The sequence below is a fragment of the Hesperophylax consimilis genome, chromosome 9, assembly GCF_061612785.1.
Source record: "Hesperophylax consimilis isolate HC1 chromosome 9, BYU_Hcon_1.0, whole genome shotgun sequence".
Taxonomy (NCBI): Eukaryota; Metazoa; Arthropoda; class Insecta; order Trichoptera; family Limnephilidae; genus Hesperophylax; species Hesperophylax consimilis.
Window position 1 is genome coordinate 9,743,317 of NC_142844.1, and position 21,229 is coordinate 9,764,545.

At 34.0% G+C, this 21,229-nt stretch overlaps 2 protein-coding genes across 2 annotated transcripts; one reads left to right on the top strand and one right to left on the bottom strand.

The window, feature by feature from the left end:
* Positions 1-79: 79 nt before the first annotated feature.
* On the top strand, positions 80-12,133 carry Patsas (palmitoyltransferase Patsas). Its single transcript, XM_089635269.1, has 7 exons — positions 80-272; positions 1,452-1,728; positions 2,894-3,168; positions 4,224-4,489; positions 8,131-8,373; positions 9,192-9,683; positions 10,384-12,133. The coding sequence occupies exons 2-7, from the start codon at positions 1,622-1,624 to the stop codon at positions 10,573-10,575; spliced, it is 1,575 nt and encodes a 524-aa protein (XP_089491395.1). The 5' UTR covers positions 80-272; positions 1,452-1,621; the 3' UTR covers positions 10,576-12,133.
* A 3,084-nt stretch (positions 12,134-15,217) lies between these two features.
* Ror (Tyrosine-protein kinase transmembrane receptor Ror) lies at positions 15,218-21,033 on the bottom strand. Its single transcript, XM_089635609.1, has 4 exons — positions 18,301-21,033; positions 18,014-18,156; positions 17,457-17,606; positions 15,218-16,545 (listed from the first exon to the last, which is right to left on the bottom strand). The coding sequence occupies exons 1-4, from the start codon at positions 20,803-20,805 to the stop codon at positions 16,158-16,160; spliced, it is 3,186 nt and encodes a 1,061-aa protein (XP_089491735.1). The 5' UTR covers positions 20,806-21,033; the 3' UTR covers positions 15,218-16,157.
* Positions 21,034-21,229: the final 196 nt, after the last annotated feature.

Consider the following 21,229-nt stretch of genomic DNA (forward strand, 5'->3'; position numbering starts at 1 on the left):
TATATCTGGGTATATCTGGGTATATCTACAGTCTACACTCGACACAATCAAAAGACGCCGCCAGATGCCGCTAGTCAAAATACACATCTGACGCATTGTGGTATTACGCGCGTAAAAATCAATATAATTTTCAATGGTACTATGTAGTTTTTCATATAAATATAAACATTAAAAAACAGACATTTTCAAACATATCATGTGATGAAATTTAAAACTCTTTGATTGTTGCTCGGAAGATTGACTTAATAAAACCACTGTACAAATTTAATATGGTAAATATTTTTATCCTATTTATTTAGTAATAAAAATATGGTGACGGTATTTTTTAGTTATTTAAAAAGATGTCTTATTTACTTTTTATTTAGTTATATTAATCAAGGCGAAATTAATGATCAATTTTTAGTAAAAATTCAAGGTTTAATTGGTTAATCTTCGCAATCTATGTTAAGATACAATATGAAAAATTTAAAAGTGAGAAATTATTACTATCCAAATAATACTTAAAAAATACGATAAGAACGTAGCGAAATAAAGTTAATTTATTTGTCAACTTTGACCTTATTTGAAAATGTCAAGGATATTAAATAAGATTAGAGTATTGCATTAATTCTTTCCTCTGTGGGAAATACATTATTAAATAATATTGTGCTCTCTTTAATTTTAAAGACAAAACAATATTCTGTCATCAAATTAAGAAAAATAAAAGTCATCATTCGATGTAAAAATAATATGTGGTATTGTCCATTTTATTTATACCGAGAATTTAGTTTATTCAAGTCTGTCTCACGCTGTGTGCTAACATCTCAAGTATTCTTGTTCAGCTATTAAGATTGTCTGCAAAACTTCTTTGAGGGTTTGTCAAATGTTAGAATTTTTTCGATTTAGGAAAGACCCAGCATCGTTGATCTGACAAGCAAATATTCATTCTCAGTAGATGTTGACTGCTTAATAACAAACTTTTTCTTGCACAGTCTTTTTTTTATTGCCACGTTTAAGACCTCTTCAAGACCTGCTTTACAAAATACATTGCTATAGTCCCTTTCTTATCCCGCCCCAAAGTTATCCAAACGAGCTGTAACATAGTCCTTCTGGTTGTACAGAGTACACACAGGGGAGCTCTTACGAGGCATCACATGACAAAAATTTGTCTCAAAGTACTTGAAGAATGAAAGTGTGTTCTTTGGTTAAACATGCCATACTAAAAGTGCTTTTTGTAGGGTACCCCATAGTAAAAGTTTGACTTTTGTCAGGTGTCTTGTAAAGGAAGAGTGTTTTGTCAAGTATCCCGTAATGAAAGGGTGTTATTTGTCAGGTGTCTTATAAAGGAAGGGTGTTTTGTCAAGTATCCCATGATGAAAGCGCGATTAGCTTTATATTGTCTTCTTATGTAGGTATCCCACAATGAATGCATGTTGTTTGTCAGGAGTTCCGTAGTTTGATGTGTTTTGCAGGTGTCCCACACTGCCTTGTGATTGATACCACGGAGACATCTCCCGTCAAGCTGGGCGGGGGTGAGGCGGGGGGGGAGTGGGGCGGCGGCGGGGGCCTGGCCCTCAGCAGCAAGGTGCACCCCAGCCCGGGGGCGGCGCGGGGGGTGTGGGCGCTGCCCCCGCCCTGCGACATGGTAGCCGACTCGGAGCGGCTGGCAGCACATGACGCTGACTGCGCCGAGTCGCATCTGCTGGGGTCCCAGGCGGCTGAGTTGGTGTTTGACGCAGTTAAGACTGGGTCAGTATCGTTCATATACATAATAATACAAATAGTTTGTTACACCTAATAAGTGGCACTCCCAATTGTTGTGGCTGAAAAAAGACAAAGACGGAGTATGGAAGTATATGATTATGCATATCTGTTTACTAAAAATAGCTAATTCATTTTAAGCATTATTGTTTCGATTGGAATTCGAATATTATATTTTCCAATCTGGAATGAAGTTTAAATATATAAATATTGATGCTTATTGATGATTGGCTTAGTCCAAGATTGCTAACTCCACTTTTGTCTAATTATTAACTTGTGTTTACAGCAGTAAAGATTATACATAGTGCGTTTTTAAATTTACCTATTAGGACTCAATGGAGTTTTTCCTTTTTTAACTTTTATGAAACCAGTGAAAAAAAAATTATTATTAAGGCAAACGGCTGCGCGACCTTTATCATAGAAAAATTTATTTTGGATTTTAGGCCAATATACCTAAACAAACTACATAATTATTTTTAAAATCATAACGCGTAGTAAATGTCTAGTAGGGACATGTGCTACTTTATTTATTTGTCTTTTACCCTACCTACTGTTTCAATAAAATGAAAAAAATAAATTGACTAAAATTTCTATCCAAAAACAAATTTTTTTAAAGATGTTTTATTTCATTTATTTTTTGATGTCATTGAAACAGCAGGTAGGGTTAGGTTATTCTTTTAACAATTGCATTTCAGTCACAAAAAAATGCCAAAGTTGCCTCCAAAATCATTAAAAATTTGATTATTTAATGGCCTCTATTTTATAATTTAAAAGACAAATAAATAAAGTAGCACATATCTGTACTAGATTTTGACTTTACCTCTTTAAACAAATAATTTTTCAGTTTGGTCAAGTATTTTGGCGGGTCAATTTGAAATTCTTCTCCTGCACCCCAGACTTCCATCCCTAAAGTTTGCGACATACGTCTCAGTAGGAAATGATTGTATGGCAACGTCCGCCCCCTACTTTTCTCCGTGGTTCTGTCACGATAAAACCCTAAACAACAATGATTCAGGTAACCCGATAAAACGAAACATCATAAAAAAAATACGCTAGATTAATTTAGTTTAGGTTAGTTGTTTATTTCTTCAATGTTCTGTTTTTTCACTATTTATGTGATAAAACACTTTTGATAGTACTCTTTATTTTTCAGCGATGTATCAGAAATCGAGCGTTTAGTGGAGAAGCTGGGTGCCGAGGCGCTATGCGGGCGGGACAGGCACGGCTACACGGCGGCGCACTGGGCGGCGCTGGACGGCAGCGTGGAGGTGATCCGCCACCTGGTGGAGCGCAGCGCCCCCGTGGACCTATCCTGTCTAGGCACCCAGGGTCCCCGGCCAATACACTGGGCTTGCCGCAAGGGGCACGCCGCCGTGGTGCAGGTGCTACTGCAGGCGGGGGTGGCGGTCAATGCGGCTGATTTTAAAGGTCAATCCTATTTTTAGATTAACATATTAAGTAATTTTTCGGAATATTTTTACATTTTATGAAAGGTTAATTCTATTTTTAAATATGACAATGGAATTAGACCGATTAACAATTTTTATACTTAGTTTTCTTCGACAGCACTGACTTCGTAATTTGGCTGTTGCACGTCCAGATCTCTACTCGGCCTTGCATTTCTCTAAGAGGCATAAAATCTTTGAATGGGAAACAACTTCATTATTTATAATAAACGATAATAATAAGGAATTAGCGTGCGTTTACAAGTGAAATTTTATTCCTTGGCTTTTATTAGTGTTTGCCAAGTAATCAAAACACTTTTTCATCGTTTTGGATTTAATTAGAGGTAGCTCACAACCTTACGTGACGCTTGACAGTTTAGTATTAAAACTATTAAATTGAAAGCATTACAATTGACAGCATTACAATTGACATACCTTTTCTTACCACTCTGAGTGTAGTGTATCGACGATTGGTACTTGAATGAACTGTAATTTTAACGAGATAGAAAGAATCAAGTGATTGTGTTTGTTTATCGCAAGGAAAATTAGAAGTGGGAAAAAGAAGGCTTTTACCTCGTAAATGATGTTTGTTTCATTTGGGAGTTCTGGTAGTTTTTGGAAGGTTCCGTGGGCACTATTATTAGTTCATAGATGTACATCTAGCACCATTGTTTATCTAGCACAACACAACAATGTTTAATGTTTTCAACTTGGGGATGATAATTTACACTATTTTACGGACTTTTCTTGAGATTAATTGTTACGAGGGGTGATAAATATGCGACGAATATTCGAACGTAAAACAAAATAACACTTGCTGTGGGCTTCTTTTTTCAAATCTTTATTACTTGGTTTCTATGAAGGTAAGACCTTTAGGAATGGAATAAAATAAGGGAAAAGGCAATTTGGGTAGGAACTGGAATATTGCGATAGTCATAAAACTGTCTACATACATATTATTATTTTCCCTTCAATTTCTCACACCGAATTTGTATTGCATATTCAACTTGTGTAAAATGACAATTTACTTTTACGCAGGGTTAACACCTCTAATGACGGCTTGCATGTACGGACGCACCGCTACGGCCGCCTACCTGCTAGGCATGGGGGCCCTGACGCACCTCACTGACATCAACGGAGACACGGCCCTGCACTGGGCGGCCTATAAGGGGCACGCCGACCTCATCAGGCTTCTGATGTATTCGGGGGTTGATTTGCACAAAACTGACAACTTTGGATCAACTCCTTTACATTTGGCTTGTCTTTCTGGAAATCTGACTTGTGTAAAGTTGCTGTGTGAAAAGGTATTTGAATAAATTTAATATAATTTAATTATTAGAATCACATTTTCTTATTGGAATCTTTCTATATTGAACACAATATTAAGGCGATGCACTACGTCGTGTAGTATTTTAAATTGAGCCGCTATCAATAACAACCCTTACGTAGATGGCGATAAGGTTTAAATTCCCGCTTAACACCATCCGCCTGTTTTGACTAATGCAAGAAAAAAACATGGCTAAAAAGTGCCTTTTATTTTATTTTGTGGATGTTCAGGCATAAATATTTAATTTTTTATCGATCATTTTATAAATTACTTAATTTGCCACACTATACAATAAAATCATAACTGAAAATGGATTCGTATGTAGGAGATTTTGAACTTTAAAGCAGTTTTTATAGGCCTTATACATTATTTTTTTCTGGGCTTATAAAAAGACTTATCTAAAAAATACTCGATTATATCAAAGGCCAAGATGTATTATACTCGCAGTATTTAATTAAAGCATCTGAAACATTTCTAGGCGATCAAGTTTTCAAACCAAAATCACATGATTTTGCATTACTATGTATGGCATCGCCTTAATGAATTTACCCTTAAGGCGGCTTAACCAGCAGGACGAGAATTCAAATTTCGTTAAAAGACGGTCTTGCGATCGGACGTTTTTTAGACCGAGACAGAAATACCGAATTCATTCCGCTGCGAGCCGTATACTCGCGCGGCTGATGAAAACTACAGCATGGTTCCGATGAAATAACAATTATTGTTGTTGAAGTTGTAGCTTTCTTCCTAATAAGTAGTTACATACATATTTGTAAATTATACGTCGGAGTGCGTAAACATAAATAAATACAAATGCAGTTTGTTGACATGGTAGATATAAAATATGTAGGTATATGAATATACATTTAAAAAAATTTCAAATATTTGTTTAATTTGTTTTTTTTTTTTTAAATAATTTACATGAGTTTTCCAAAGGTGAGTATAGTATATTAAAGTATAAGTGGATAAACAGGTCTTTAAAACACGCGCGATTTTTCGAGCACGACGGCGTAGCCGAGTGCTCGAAATAAAGCAAGTGTTTTAAAGACCAGTTATCCACGAATACTTTACGCTATTTTTTTTATTGGTACACTTTGAAAACATAAATATTGATATTATTATTAAAAATTTGGAAATAAGAACTATTAATGAATTCGTGATGTGACATCACAATATCTTGTTGTCATGGAAATGAAAAACACAAACATTAATTTGCAATCTGTCACATAAGATTAATAGTTGGATTTATAGTAAAAAGTTGACATTTAGACTTCACATTTTGTTGATTTGTTGATGTTGCCATGGTAACTTTAAAAAACGCGCGTTCCATAAAGTGCGATTTAAACACGCTAGAGCGTACTTTAAATGAGTAAAAAAGGGCACCAATAAAAAAATCTTTTGTTTTACTATTTATTCGTTTGTCCGAAAGGTATTACCGTTAAGTTTTATTTCTAATACCTATCTTATCTTACTTATTACTTGATTTGATATGTATGACATTGAAAAGAGGGTTTATTCCTTACAACTGAAGTAGTATATACATTAAAACTAGGTTTTATTTCCTACTATTTTCTACGGTACCTACCTACATATGTAGTTATGCGATTGCATAATATTGTATCGCTTTCATGTATTTGTTTTCATAATTAACGGAGCGACCTGACTCGTCTAATGTCGAAATGTTATTAAATTCACGAGGTAAATTTCGATTGAAAAATCGTAGGTTAGTATGTCAAAAATAACCTCATGTTTTTTCCTAAAACAAAAAGCTCAATTCACAATATGACATTATGAAACTGACAAAAAGTAACACAAAAAATATTAAATAAGTTGAATTATACCAATGTAATAGTGAATTGGACAATAAAATAGAAATTATGAACAAAAAAATGATTTGAATCGCACATCATGAATCGAAATTCATTTGGTTCGTTGCACTTTTTGACCCAATCACAAAAAGTTTCACCTACTTTGGCATAAGTTTCAACATTTATACATGAAACATCGATGTCAGACATAAACTCCTGATAGTCCATAGTTGATTCTTTTCCCTGGAAATTAAACAACACAAAATTATCGCCAAATGTTATAAAAAATATATGCTTATTATGACTGATTTTTTCGAACGACCCTGTAGCATATAAGTACGTACAATGTACACGGATAATTAAATATCACTAACCTTTGTTTTTTTTTTAAATATATCTCCCACGTACGTTTTTGATTTCGTAATTTGTGTTTTCTAATAAAACTTTTGTTCCAAGGATATTTTCCTTCCCATTTTTAAGCGAGGAATTTCTTTAAAATGTTATTAACTAGACCGGCGTGGACTACACGTCCGCTTGCCGCCCCGTCGCGGCGTGAATGACAAAATTTGGTCTTGTGCCGAGTTAATAAAAATGCACAAACGAGAACCGAAATTAATTACTATTATATACCTTAAGAATATATTTTTTGGTCATAAATTATTTCTAATGTTTCAATAATGTCTTGGTTAATTATTTTTGTAAAAAAATCTGAACTATACCAATTTGTAAGACCATAAATAAATAGTCCAATTGAGGGATTTTCGTCACAAAACGCGTGCTCGGATTTATTTATTAGTAATTTTATTTGAAATAAAAACAAAATTCTTATAACTACTTCTAATAGATAATTTATAGATTGTTTATACTGTATTATTATATGATTTGAAATATTTGTTGTATAATACAAATTCACCTTTGAAAATGCAACAAATCTGCGCATCGTCCAACGGTAACATTTTATTATGATATGAAAATATTATTATTTTTCAAAATTTAACAACTTACTTTACAAGATAAAATAACGATCTTTCGAAATCAATTTGTGTTTTTTTATAGAAAAGTGTCCATACGTCTAAAAGTGGCCTCAAAAATGCCAAATTTCAGGTCAAGTCTACCTATTTCGCCTTAAGCTGCTCAATTAATTCCGCTATAATATTATATTATTTATTACAAAATAATGTAACATATCAAATTATAAGAGTTTTCAAAATTAATTTAAAAAAAATCCTAATTATTCTACATACTACTTCATAAGGTGAGCTCCTGGAGCTGTATTTATGGGAGGAGTGTTTACTTACATATAGAAAATAATTCTTAAAGTGGAAACAATATTCAAATAACTACAAACGTAATTCAACATACACAGTAACATAATACAATATTCAAATTAACTACAAACGTAATTCAGTATACATAATTTATGAGAAATAGTTTAAGATAAAATATAATTAACCAAGGTTTTTTTAAAATGCAAATCTAGCTATTTAATCTATCTATTTAATCTACCTTATCTATACTATCGTATAGATTAAGTAAACGTATATTAAGGGTACAATATATCATTATCGAATTTGTGGGAGTTAATTTGCTTTTTGGATTGTTCATATTTCAAGGTTTCGGTTACATTAATTTTCGTTTTGGACAATAATATATTGTACCTCCTCACACCTAAATTCAAGTAGTGGTATTAGTTTTTTTAATGATAAACTAATGTTTATAAGAAAGGGTTTTTATGAATAGCACAAAGGATAACTAATTATTATAAGCATTAATTACTGGCCTGAAATATAATAATATCCCCTTTACTATTTAGATAAAGACAGAATTGGAGCCAAGAGATAAAAATGACAAAACGCCGCTCATGCTAGCACAAAGCCATCGCCACACTGAGGTTGTGAAAATGCTACAATCGGAGATGAAGAAGAAAAGCCGATGGTTCCCGCCCATATCGGAACTGTGGGGCCTTCTGTTCGGGGGTGCTGGAGACTCCAAGGGGCCCCTTCTACTGTTCCTTATTTCAGTGCTTCTGTGGGGCTATCCTATGTACATTATTCGGGTAAGCTACTTCATATCAAATGAAATACTGTAGACTATTTTTTTTATAATGTGAAACCGCACAAGAGTTCCTACTGCTCCCAACCACCTGGAGCCAGTGAGACTATGGCATCCCCAATTGTGGTATTTTGTGAGGCTTAAGGTAGTAGGGAAGGGAAGGAGATGGGAAAAAGGAAGGACTATGTGCTTCTAGCTGAAAATCCCCATTAATAAGTAGGTACATAGAATAAAGAAGAAAACTAGAAGTGCCTTCCATGCAAATTTGAATGGAAATAAATGTTTCATTTATTCCAATAGCCCTGCGCTCTATTTCACTTACAATCGCCTGACATTGTAGATCTCCATCCTATTTGAATTTTGTAAAAACAGTTTTGTATTGGAAATTTAAGCCTCGATTGGACAAATATTTGGATCACGAAACATATCCACATGGCATTTCTTGTCTTCTTCTCTATTCTATGAATAGGTACTATCAAAAAAATATGCCCAAGTTTTATGACATCTAACAAGTTTTGAAATTGAACTCGCACCTCTTTTTTTATTTTTACATTAACCGCACACAGGAGGCCCTAAGGAAAATAATTTCTTTCTAGACCTATGTCATCTTTTGGGACGTTGTGTAGAGAGTTGTTTTTAAGGAAAGGAAGGAGAGGAAGTTCTGGGAAGAAAAAGGGTATGAATCTAGGGATCAGTGTATCCAGGAGTGACGGATATACGAATATCATCAATATATCTTAATCACAGACCTAAATAGTGTTGTCTAACTCTGATTGTTTCCTAATGCTTCACATTTAATTATCTTTTTATTTTCCCTTTCAGTGTATACCAATAACTTGGAACAGCCTGAGAAGATCTCATTATTGCTTTATTTACTGGAACATTGTCATGTGGCTGAGTTGGATAATAGCCAACCGAAGAGACCCCGGATATATACCACTGAACTCCGATACTTACTACCGAGCAATAAAACAAATACCCTACTTTGATAAGTGGAAGAAGAGAAATGTAACCTTATCGCGCTTGTGCCATAGTTGCAGATGTTTGAGACCGCTTAGAGCCAAACATTGTCGAGTTTGTAACCGTTGTGTTTCGTACTTCGATCACCATTGCCCATTTATCTACAACTGTGTGGGTTTGCGAAATAGGATGTGGTTCTTCCTATTCGTGATGAGTATTGCCATTAATTGCTCCTTCACCATTTACTTTGCCTGTTACTGCGTCATGATAGAAGGCTTTGGACTGCTCTATATTCTTGGCCTGTTGGAAGCAGTTGTTTTCTGTGGACTGGGTTGGATACTGACATGCACATCTGTAAGTATTGACAATTTTCTAAAGATTCTTGAAATAATAACTACCTAAGTCTAATATGCAAAACTGGTTGACCCTCATGAGAAACGAAATATGACAAATCGTAGGACCAAGTCACTTATAATTATAGACCTAAAAATTTTCAGATATTGTTTCATTCAGAAATTCGTGATTTTTATGTGACAAATGGAATTTTGCCACTATCATGAAAATCACGCCTAATTCAAAATTTTCGGGCAAATAATGCGATTTTTCGTATTCTCTCGATTTTCTGGTATTTAAAAATAATAAAGTAAAATTATTCATTCTAAATATTTCTTTCTCTGTTTTGGATAAGCTTATGAAAATGGAAAGCATCAGTACTGGACACCTACGCCAGTGAGATCGACTGTAAAATACCGGTTACCTCTCGGGGGTATCTTGGGAAAGGATTTGCAATGAAACACAACTTCACGAAAGTCGTCGGACAACTGACTTATTGGGCCAGTTGTTTGCGTAAAAAAAATAAATAAAATTAAAATTCAACAGTTTCTACACGTGTTAATGTGGAGCAATTATTCCCCTATCTAAACAGAAATATTTTAATGCGTCATAACACCGAGAATTAATTACTAAGGTCCCACAGTTTTGTCGTGCGTTACTAATAATTGGTTATTTGGTACTTTAGTTATCATTTTGCTATAAACATTAATTTAAATTTCAGATACTCCATGCCTGCATGAATCTCACAACTAATGAAATGTTCAACTACAAAAGATATCCATATTTGAGGGACAAACGAGGACGATACCAAAACCCGTTTTCCAGAGGACCTATTTTGAACTTGATAGAATTTTTCGTCTGCCTTCCCGACAAATACGACGAGCAGGATGTCCTCAATGAAGACCAACTTTGATGAGTTAAATAGCAAAAGTTCGTAAACGCAGAATAAGAAATGGAATAGTGACCCCACACTGATTGATATAGCTTTCATTATAACTTTACTATGCTACTATTACTATGTACACCAGCATTCGCCAATAGTTTCTCGCGGTTTAAAAATCAATGTTGCTAACTGCGCCCTATTACCTACTAGCTCCGGTTTTGTAGAGTACAACCTATCTAAGGATTTTATATGAATGCACAAATGTAACAGTCTCTCTAGCATAATGGTTTACGCATTTGACTTTGAGTCAGGAGTTGCGGGTTCAATTCCCAGTTTTAAAATTTGGTTTAATAATATGATGCTGCTAGTCTCGGTGTTGAGAAGTTGATTGATAAAATCTTAAAAATGGCTTACTATCGTAAGGAACACTGACAAATAAATCTAGGCTCGATGCAAACCATGGTTACATTGCCTCACGCTACTACTGAGCACAAATTGTGATATTATTCTGTAATATTTACATTTATACTTACATTTTAAAATGAGTGAATGCATTGTTCTATAATAATTAGTCTATCGCTTGTTTCAATGCTTGAAATGATGTAGAATTTATTTGCAATAAAATTGACTTAAAGTAATAAGATTGTTAGTGATAGGAGAATTTAAAACATATAAAATGAAATGTGTAAAGCAAAGTGTTCAGTAACTTAAAAACTAACAAAATAGTCTGTATAATTACGACACTAAATAATAATAAACAATAATATCTCAAGAGTACATATTATCATGTATTTTATTTTTTCTGTGTAAATTCATGAATTTATATTATTTCAGAATATTTTTATTCCAGTTACATATTAAATACAAGAATATATATTTCCTGTTGAAAATTTTAGCTTAATTACTATATAATATTGTAACTTTAAGACCAAGTCGTTAGTACGGTGAGCGGGTATGTCATCAAAATGACAATTCAACACACCTCCAAAAAGTAAAATAAAGTCCTGTTTTTGTTTCATCACTTTTAATGACTCTATATCACTTTAAAGGTGTGTTGAATTTTCATTTTGATGAAATGTCATGGAACCCGTTAGTACATACTCATAGATTTAATTTTTAATATTATTTCTGCTGGAATTTTTATTTAATAAAATAATTTTTATCGAAAGATTTATACTATGCATTGTTTGAGACATTCAAAATGAGATTAATAAGTCAAAATGGCACAGAGTGGTTGTTAAGCAAAAATATCACATCTTGCTGAAAACTATGAATATGCATAATTTACTTTGTAAAATTACATCCCATTGTTACTGGAAAGTTAAAATAACATGGCAGCAAAAATCTAGGGGCAGAAAAGAGTGGAAGGTCTTCATCAAACAGAAGATAGAAAATTGCTGATTGTGAATGGAAATTTACTTTTATATTTTATCAGTGTATAATATCAACTGCAAAATAACCATGTTTAATCTTTTTACTAATATTTATCCATTTAAAGATCTCAATTATATCATGCAATAATTTAATAGATGTTGCTTCTTCTACAATGCACATCTCAATCAAACTTCCCAACGAACTGTAACCCTAAAAAAATTGCAATAAACTATGTATATTTTATGCTTACAAGTGTGAATTTTCATTATCATCTCCTTCCTACAGCAATAGGGAATTTTCGCTGTTTTTTTTTTATTCTCAAAAAAAATTATGAAAAATGAAGGTGTTTTTATTTTATTTTTATGTTGACGAATAAATTTTAAAATATACCATTTTCGCTATGCCTCAAAAAGTCTTGTTCGTTTTTATTTGTGAATTCAGCAGCTCTAATGTCACGTTAACTGCCGGGCTACTTTGGAGTACTTTTGGTTTCGGCCAGTGGGGTTTTCTATGTCATAATGACGCTGTAGCCAGTTGGAACCGTTTCGGAATGTGCTGTTTTAAATCAATCGTTATATATTTACGATAATCATTATAAGAAAAATAAACTTTTAATCTTCCACACATTTTTAACGGTATTCATAGTTTGTGAAAACACCCCATAGCCATATTTCTTATGTAAAACATCCTTCAAATTCTTGAGATCTTTGTTGGGGTTCGGTGAATAAAAACACTTATTATATTGAACAAAATTTAATATTAATATAAAAAAATAAACACAAAACAAAAATAATGTAACACACAGTGGTTATTTGTGTTCTCCGTATTAAGAGATGAAATAAAATGCTTTGTGCAGGTTTAATAGAATGTGCATTATGTAAATAAAGCACACATCGGAAAATGTATGCACTGACATTTCAATTCATTTTATGAACGTAACTAGGCATATGTATTGTGAAATGAAATCACATTATTTCAAGACAACAGGACCTTAATTTTAAAGAGACACACATAAATGATACGGGATTTTATACATATTTTAATAATCGTTTTAAAGTTGTACAGAAATTATATTATAAATAATAAAAACATTAATGGGATTCCAATAAGTTTTGCAACATTGGTTAAAACTTCAATGGTGATTGAAAACCAGCAATAGCAAACAAAAGCAATAAATATAAATGCTGTGAAATTACAACAAACCATAAATTTGACTAATACTAAAATTTGGCAAAGAACAATAATTCAACAAAACATTATTATTTGAAGAATGGTCTTAGAAGTAAAGATTAAATAATATAGAATGTACATTTCTCCAAATGTACATTCTCCAAATGTAAATGCTTATAAATAATGTCTTGAAAAATGATCACTAAACACATAAAAAGCTTTTCAGTCTTTTTATACGAGGACAACGTATAAAACTTATTTTGATTACAAATCTGTAAAATAAAATTTTAAAAATAATATTAAAATAACACACAATATTCCTTTATTAAGGTGATGCACCACGGCGTGGAACATTCGGAATTTGGTGAAATCACGCAGTCCTTACGTAGATGGTGATAAGGTTGAAATTCCAGCTTAACCCCAGAAGACTTTTGATTTACGCAAAAAAACAGATGGCCAAAAAGCGCGTTTATTTTACTTTGTGAAGTTCAGGCACAAAGGTTTTCTGATAATTTTCTAAAATTAATTTGCCACATTTTACAATGAAACCATATCCAAAAAGGGGTTGGTAAGTAAGAGATTTTGCACATTAAAGCAGTTTTTATAGGCCTGATACTTTTTTTTTCAAGTATTAGGCTTCCCAGAAAAGTATCTGATAAAAACTGCTGTGTGTTATACTCAACAGTGATAATATATCTGAGATATCAATTTTTTAAACCAAAAACACGTGATTTTGCATTACTTCGCCTTAAATGATTAAACATGAATACAATCTCAACCCCAAAATAATATGTAGATATACTTAAGTCTGAAGTTTTTGCAGTGTTTCTGACTATGCTTGAAATTAAATTTAGAATAAATATAATAATATTAAAACTACAGATGGGGATTTTAGGGATGTATACGTATTCAATTATTGCTTCAACATTATTGTAAAAAATTATGATGCATAGTTTTCTTAAAAATAAAATAAAACATAATTATCATACAAAAATATATTGTACATTTTATAAGAAATAATACTCTTTTTGGTTCATTAGCATCAGTTGAAAAAAATATGATGATAATATAATATTATATGTTTTCTAAACTAGGGTGAATCGATGAATGTCATGAGAAGAAAATTATTATTATGTAACAATATCTGTAGCTGGTTGCCGAACTTGGGTTACTATCGCAGACCGTAGAATGAAGATAGTTGGTTGCCGAACTTGGGTTACATCGCAGACCATAAAGTGGATATACCTATAGCTGGTTGCTAAACATGGGTTAGACCGTAGAATGAAGATACTTATAGCTGGTTGCCGAACTTGGGTTACTATCGCAGACCGTAGAATGAAGATAGTTGGTTGCCGAACTTGGGTTACATCGCAGGCCATAAAGTGGATATACCTATAGCTGGTTGCTAAACTTGGGTTAAACATTTGCACAAATAATGTTTTCCATCGGCCATGGAAAGTCACGCCACAATGTTTAGTATAAATGTATAAAAAAAAAAAAAAACATTTTGTGCTCAGGAGAACCGAGAGGAGATACTTATTTTACCCTGGCGAGATATTCTTTAGTCCGTGGTTACGAATTAGACAGTGAAAGGAACTAGATAAAGATTTGCAATTTGCATTATTCTAATTCGTTAGTGCAACATTTCTGCTTTAGTAGTAAAGCAAATTGAAAAAAAAAAATAGATAATAAAAAATATTACAAAAACTGTGAAACAAAGAAGCGTGACATGAATTTGACAAAATAACACTTGAACAATGTATTAATTCAAAATCGAAGAAAAATCACATTATGAACAAAATATTAACTGTGAAACGCACACCATCTTAAGCTGATAATATTGCATTAGATATAAAGATATGTCCATATTTGAGCAAATTTCTTTCACACCCTAAAACAAAGTTACAGATGCATATTGTTTAACACAGGCGGACGGAGATATTGCTAGAAAACCATAAACCACATAAATATTTACATTATTAAAATAGTTCAGAAATCAAATAATTCCACTGTGTTAATTATACAAATCAGTTTGTAAGATACATTACCACATGAGAACCATTGGTCTTTAAATGAATAATTGAATTTTGAAAAATTGTGTGATGTTTAAACCAAAACAAGAAAATAATAAAAATCATGAAATCACATTTATATCATAACACGAAATGTTGAAGTAAAATTAAACTTTTTTGTTTGTCTTTTTAAGATTGATAGTACAGACATTAAATGCCGTATTTTTGGTTTAAGTTTCAACAAAATAAGAAAAAGTCCCATAAGCTTTGCATCTCATTCAAATGCAATTGGGTATAAATAAGCCAAAGAACAACTTGAAATATCAGTAAACCGGTATTGCTCCCATCATATTATTATTGACAATGGAATTAGAAATGAAATCAGTCTTTTAATTATTTTTTTGCAATGTGATACCTAGCAAACTACTTTAATAATGCTTCTTGCAATGCTATTACGTATTATAAAACTGAAAAATTATATTTATTGATGCGAGTTAAAATTTATAGGACATTCAGAACATATTCATCTTATTTTTTTATGATGAAGACACAAGAAATTAATTATAAATGGTCACATTTTCCACACATTCATCCTTACAGGCAAGGTTCTTGTATTTTCATCAATACATAATACATTTAACATTTTAAAAAGTGTCTTAATAGTTGCAGTCCACTAACTTTGGTACAAAATGCAGGAGCGCCGCCTTGTATAGTATAGATATTTCTTCTAGAAGACAGGATGGCCAATATCAATACGCAGCAGCAGTTAGCAATGGCATACACAATTGTAAAATGACAGGTCTTAACGTTTCCACTATCTTTTACTAAAAGGCTCTTATAGATAGGCGTTAATTTGTAAGATACAAATTAAATAGATACATTCAAGTGACCGAATGCCTGATACTCCCACATCATATCTTAAAATGAATAATAAAAAACACAACACTCTTTGATTTACATCTAAAACAAGCACACTCTTGGAAAGATATTTATAATCTATCAGTACAAATACTATTTATAAATACAAAATGACATTCACTCCATTTAATGTAACACTTAAATATCGTAGGGTTGGGACAGAGTTGGTATTTTGACAACCGTATCCCTTTGCGCACCTCTATCTGATTCCAACAAGGAACCACAACTTGACTTCTTTAATCTCATATTGGAATCACAATTATCAGAGCTGGAAGTGACATCAGAACTAGACATTCTAAGGCGACCAGAGGTGTGACTTCTGACTGATCCAGCTGTGCTGAGCTTTCGGGGCATAGTGGTGCTCGTAGCCAGGGACCCGTTGGAAGAGGAATGGTTCCCGATGAGCGGGATCCTCTCACGAGGGTCTCCTATGGAGGGCGGGGCTCGTTGGCTAGACGCCGCTCCACTGGAGTCTGAGGTCATGTCGCAGTACAGGCCACCGTTGGGGCGCAGCCAACCTGCTAATCTAAAATTCACTCAAATCGTGTAAGTATAGAAAATCACAAATTTGAAAGGGTTTTACATAATTAATGCAGCATGCGTGCTAAGTATGTAATTATCATCGTCATCGGTGCTATAACCGTCGGTGAGTTCCTCTAGGAAACGCTTCTCCTTCTGCCAGTTGTCTGAGCCCTCTTGTGCCCGAGGATGTAATGTCCACCCACCTCCGATGGACTCCATTGATCAAGGCCTCCCAACACCCCTTCATCCTGATCTGTTCGGTTTTGTGAACAAACAGCTATTACCTATAAAGTCAATTTGTTCGCTTTTTGGAACAGAACATATTGTGGTCTCATAGAAATCGTTGTATCTCCCTTATAAATATGAACTAAACAGTGTTAGATAGAAAGAGAAAACACCACGCTTTATATTTAAATCCAGAATAAAACTGCAGAAGAATTAAAATGTATATCTCTATGAAACCAAAGGTTCCAACTGCAATTTGAGAAAAAATTATGAAATATTTGAAATTTTTATATGAAATGACAAAAAGTGAGGTGGTAGTAATGTTCATAATATATCTGCCTAGTAAAATGTATAGTTTTTTTTCCCTCATCAATAATTTTAGTTCAGTGTTTAGATGAAAAAACGTAAGGTAAGCCATTTAAAAAAAATTTTATGTTTGATTTCAAAATTTTAATATTTCAAACATAATGTTTATTTCTAAAATGTAATGAAATTTGAAAGAGTATTTTATCACCTTTCAAAAACAGTATTTATTTTTCAGATACATTCAAAAATATTACATTTATTTGGATTTTATTGTAAAGCGGAAATACACACAAATTCTCTGACTTTCTGACAGCGTCTTTAAGAAATGCGGTCAATACGCCAGAGGCCTGATGGGTTACTGATGGCTATTTAACCAATATGTACCTTTGTGTTATGATGGTGAAATTGGGTCTTTTAGCAGACGTCTGGTGCCAACATTCCCTCATGAGAGCGTACACGGTCCTGGGGCAATCCGTTGGGCATTGCAAGAGTTGTCTCCCTCTTACCATTGATATGACTTCTTGGTTGCTGTACCTGAAGAATTAAAAAAACAGAATTATAAATAATAATGCCTTGTTCAAGCAATCTCGACCAAATCGGATTCAACTAGAAAAATAATTATAAAAAACTAGAGGTAATGTCGTTCTCAGGCGTCTCCAACATCATCCACCATTCACTACCATATACCACAATATTACTGGTAAAAAACTGCATTACATCAACATTAATTCGACACTTTATCTCAATCAGGTGAAGACATATTGCGTTAAGAATTCCTCGGGCGTCCCTGACTTTTTCTACCACTCCTGGCACCAATAAGAACAAACTTTGAAATTTGCAGCGATTCCGCTAGATTACTTTTTGAGTTTTACGAGCACAAACATACGCAGGCTGAATTTTTATATATTATATAAGAATGATAAATTATTGTATGCACTTACCCATAGTAAGGCTGCAGGCCGTAGCTGTAGATTTCCCATAACACCACCCCGTATGACCAAACATCGCTTTCGGTAGTAAACTTTCCATACAAAATAGATTCAGGCGGCATCCAGCGGACAGGGAGCAGCGATTTAGATTGAACCTTAAATCAACAAATAATCCTTCATGAATGTTTTCAAACAGTGTTTTCAACAAATAAAGATGCACTAATGAAGGTGTGGAAAAGTATTATACTGATCGCTAGGGCGCCTTACGAACAAAGATATGTGCAAGTTTCATTACTTACCCTGTAGTAATCAGAGCTGTAGATGTCTCTAGAAAGTCCAAAGTCAGATATTTTCACAATGAGATTATCGGCAACAAGACAATTTCGAGCAGCTAAATCTCTATGAACATAATGATGAGCTGCAAGATACTCCATCCCAGAGGCGATGTGTTTAGCTATCATCAGGAACTGAGTGGGCGACAGACCTGACCCTTCGGGAGGGGCTTTCTCCATCAGAAACTCGTGTAAATCTCCTTTGGCCATGAATTCAAAGAGCATACACAACGGTTCCTCCCTTAAAACAACCCCCAGAATGCAAACAATATTATCATGTCTCAGCTCGGAAATGAGCTCAATCTCTCTTTTAAAATCTTGCTGTGTTTTATGAGAGGCATTTTCTTTCAATGCTTTCACTGCCACAAATATAGTTCCGTTTTCTTTGGATAATTCCCCTTTATACACTTTACCAAAAGCTCCTTCTCCCAATTCTTCCACAAATTTAATTTGCGATAGGGTAAACTGAGGCACTCTCAATATTCCGTTTGACCGAGAATTTGGGTTTTGACCAGCCAGTAGTTCATTCAGTTCTATAGGAGAATTTAATCTGGAATTACCGTAAATATTTTTGTCTGCATTTGGTAAATTAATGTTCCTGATGGCTGCTGTATTGTGTTTGGAATTTCTCTGTCTGCAACACACAATAGTGATGCACAAGGCAAACAAAATGACTACTCCAATAATACTACAAATGATATACATCCAAATTTTCTGTGAACATTTTGGAATGTCACACAACTGCTCATAAATGTTATCTTTACTTGCAACGAAGCACCAGGGCTGTGATTCCTTTCCTCCGGGATTGCGACAGTAGTTGTGACCTCCAGATAGTTCTGGACCCATTTTATGAACAAACTGTTCTGACCATTTGAGACACTCTAGACCTGATTTAGAGATGCTAACATTTCCACGGTAATGTATTCCTGTTTCCCAGTAACACGTGTCCCCACTGATGGTTTTTTCAATTTCTATCTCCAGACAGTCTGAAGAATCTGGAAGATCATTACAGTCTTCCAAAGTTAATTTCTGACCGATCAATGGATGTCTTTTAGCAATAGCATATTCTTTTTGGCACAATTCATTTTCTATGATAATACAATCTTCCCGACAAACTCTGCGCAGTGGAATGGCGGCTCGAGAGACGCTGAATCCTCGGGAGGACTCTTGAGTATGCCGTTCCATATCAACAAGCACCTCCTCAGGAACTACTTTCTTTGTTCTTGTGTCAATGTGGATCTCTACTTCCGGTGATGCGTGTCTTTTAATGCGAGGTCCGGGGTCCGCGGTTTTACCAGAGAGATCTGTGAATCCAAAGTCTTTCCGGAGAGTTGGTTTACTGGGATCGAGATGTGAGGGAAGTCCACCGGGTGGCATATTTTGGAAGCGAATTTTCAGCACAGAGTCGTCTTCTGAATCATCGGTGGAAGCAATTTTCTTTTGAATTTTATTTTGATACCCGTTCAGTTGATGGAAATGTTCAAGAAAAAGTGTATTGGTTTCGTTGGGGGAGCGGCAGATGGGGAATGTGGAGTAGCACAGACTGGGCAGTGCATAGCGTCTGCAGCTGGAGCTTATTTCGTTGGAATATGACACAACCTTAAAAGCCATGGTCAGTTTCTCTTCCAAGGCCGCCTGCGTAACAGGGTATGGAATATAAACATATTCCTTGTCCAGAAACTGTGCGCAGGTAGACCCGATGTATACTTGGCACAAGCCTTGAGAAGGATATAAGATGCTATTTTGGTTTTTAGAGAATGTGTCCACATTTGATATTTTTGATATGGGATCATCAGCTTCATCGTCACCATAGAATTGTTTGGTTGTGAAGTTTTGCTGCGTAAAACCAAAGCCGGAGAGCACTTCTGTGACACCTGACGGGAAGGTTGTTTCTGTTCCACTATCACTTGAAAATAAAGGTTTGTATGGCGGAAGTACTTTGTCGTCATCTTTTGGTTTATCTACTACATTCAGGTAGCCATTAGATTCTATTTTTTTATCACCGATGCTAAAGATGCATGTATAAAGCGATTTGTCAAGAATTTCTAAAGACTTGAATTTAAGAGTAGACGACACAGTTCCATTTTCCACCACTTTTTTCTTTGAAATACGTTTACTTGTCTCGATTGGTGCTTTATTTTTCAACCAGTGTATTTTTAATTTTTGAAGTATACTCTCAGTAGTGTTTTGGAAGTCTTCGTACCGCAGTGTAGAGTTGATGGCATTGATGTAATAGTTTGATAGGCTCACCTCACATTTTAAGGTCAGTGATTTCCTTACTCCCTTCGTATAATTGGAGAGCTTATTAATGAACTTGAGTAAATGCTCCGTTTCATTACTCGAACTTCGTATAGGCGGATCTCCATCATCATCTTCATAATTGTATTCGGACTCCGATTCTGAAGTATCGCAGTAAATTATGTGGATAAATCCTATTAGAAATAATAAATAATACTTTTTCTTCGTATTCATAATACTGTCGAAAATATAAATGAACAATGTGACTAGCTCAGCTTAGCTTCATGATAAAATCATTGTAGATTCGAGTGGTAACGAAATGGTGTGGGTAGAAATTTAAGTAATAAGGTTACATTATGTAAATTGGGCATTCATGAATTAACGGCCCACAAAAATACTTATTTACGGTGTACACAGAGCCCGAAGCACGACAATTTTTCGCTTTTTATTTTCTGTCAATATAATAACAAATGGTGTAGCCAGAAAATAGATAAGCAGTGTTGCCAACTCGATTTCAAAACGAAAGTTAAATGTCACTCGAAAACAGCTAAAATGAAAAACCTTTGAGGGAAGGGGGGAAGGTATTGAAATGTATTAGAGTATTTTCTTCAGTCATTAAAAATGTATCATTATTTTAAATTCTATATTTAAAAATAAT

Bases quoted from the DNA above. Each gene is read 5' to 3' on its own strand.
- Patsas (XM_089635269.1), top strand. From the start codon at position 1,622: ATGGTAGCCGACTCGGAGCGGCTGGCAGCACATGACGCTGACTGCGCC. The intron at 1,729-2,893 runs GTCAGTATCGTT...TTTATTTTTCAG, and splicing joins TTTGACGCAGTTAAGACTGG to CGATGTATCAGAAATCGAGC. The intron at 9,684-10,383 runs GTAAGTATTGAC...TTTAAATTTCAG, and splicing joins GGATACTGACATGCACATCT to ATACTCCATGCCTGCATGAA.
- Ror (XM_089635609.1), bottom strand. From the start codon at position 20,805: ATGAATACGAAGAAAAAGTATTATTTATTATTTCTAATAGGATTTATC. The intron at 17,607-18,013 runs GTAAGTGCATAC...TTAATTCTTCAG, and splicing joins GGCCTGCAGCCTTACTATGG to GTACAGCAACCAAGAAGTCA. The intron at 16,546-17,456 runs GTACATATTGGT...AGTGAATTTTAG, and splicing joins TTCACCATCATAACACAAAG to ATTAGCAGGTTGGCTGCGCC.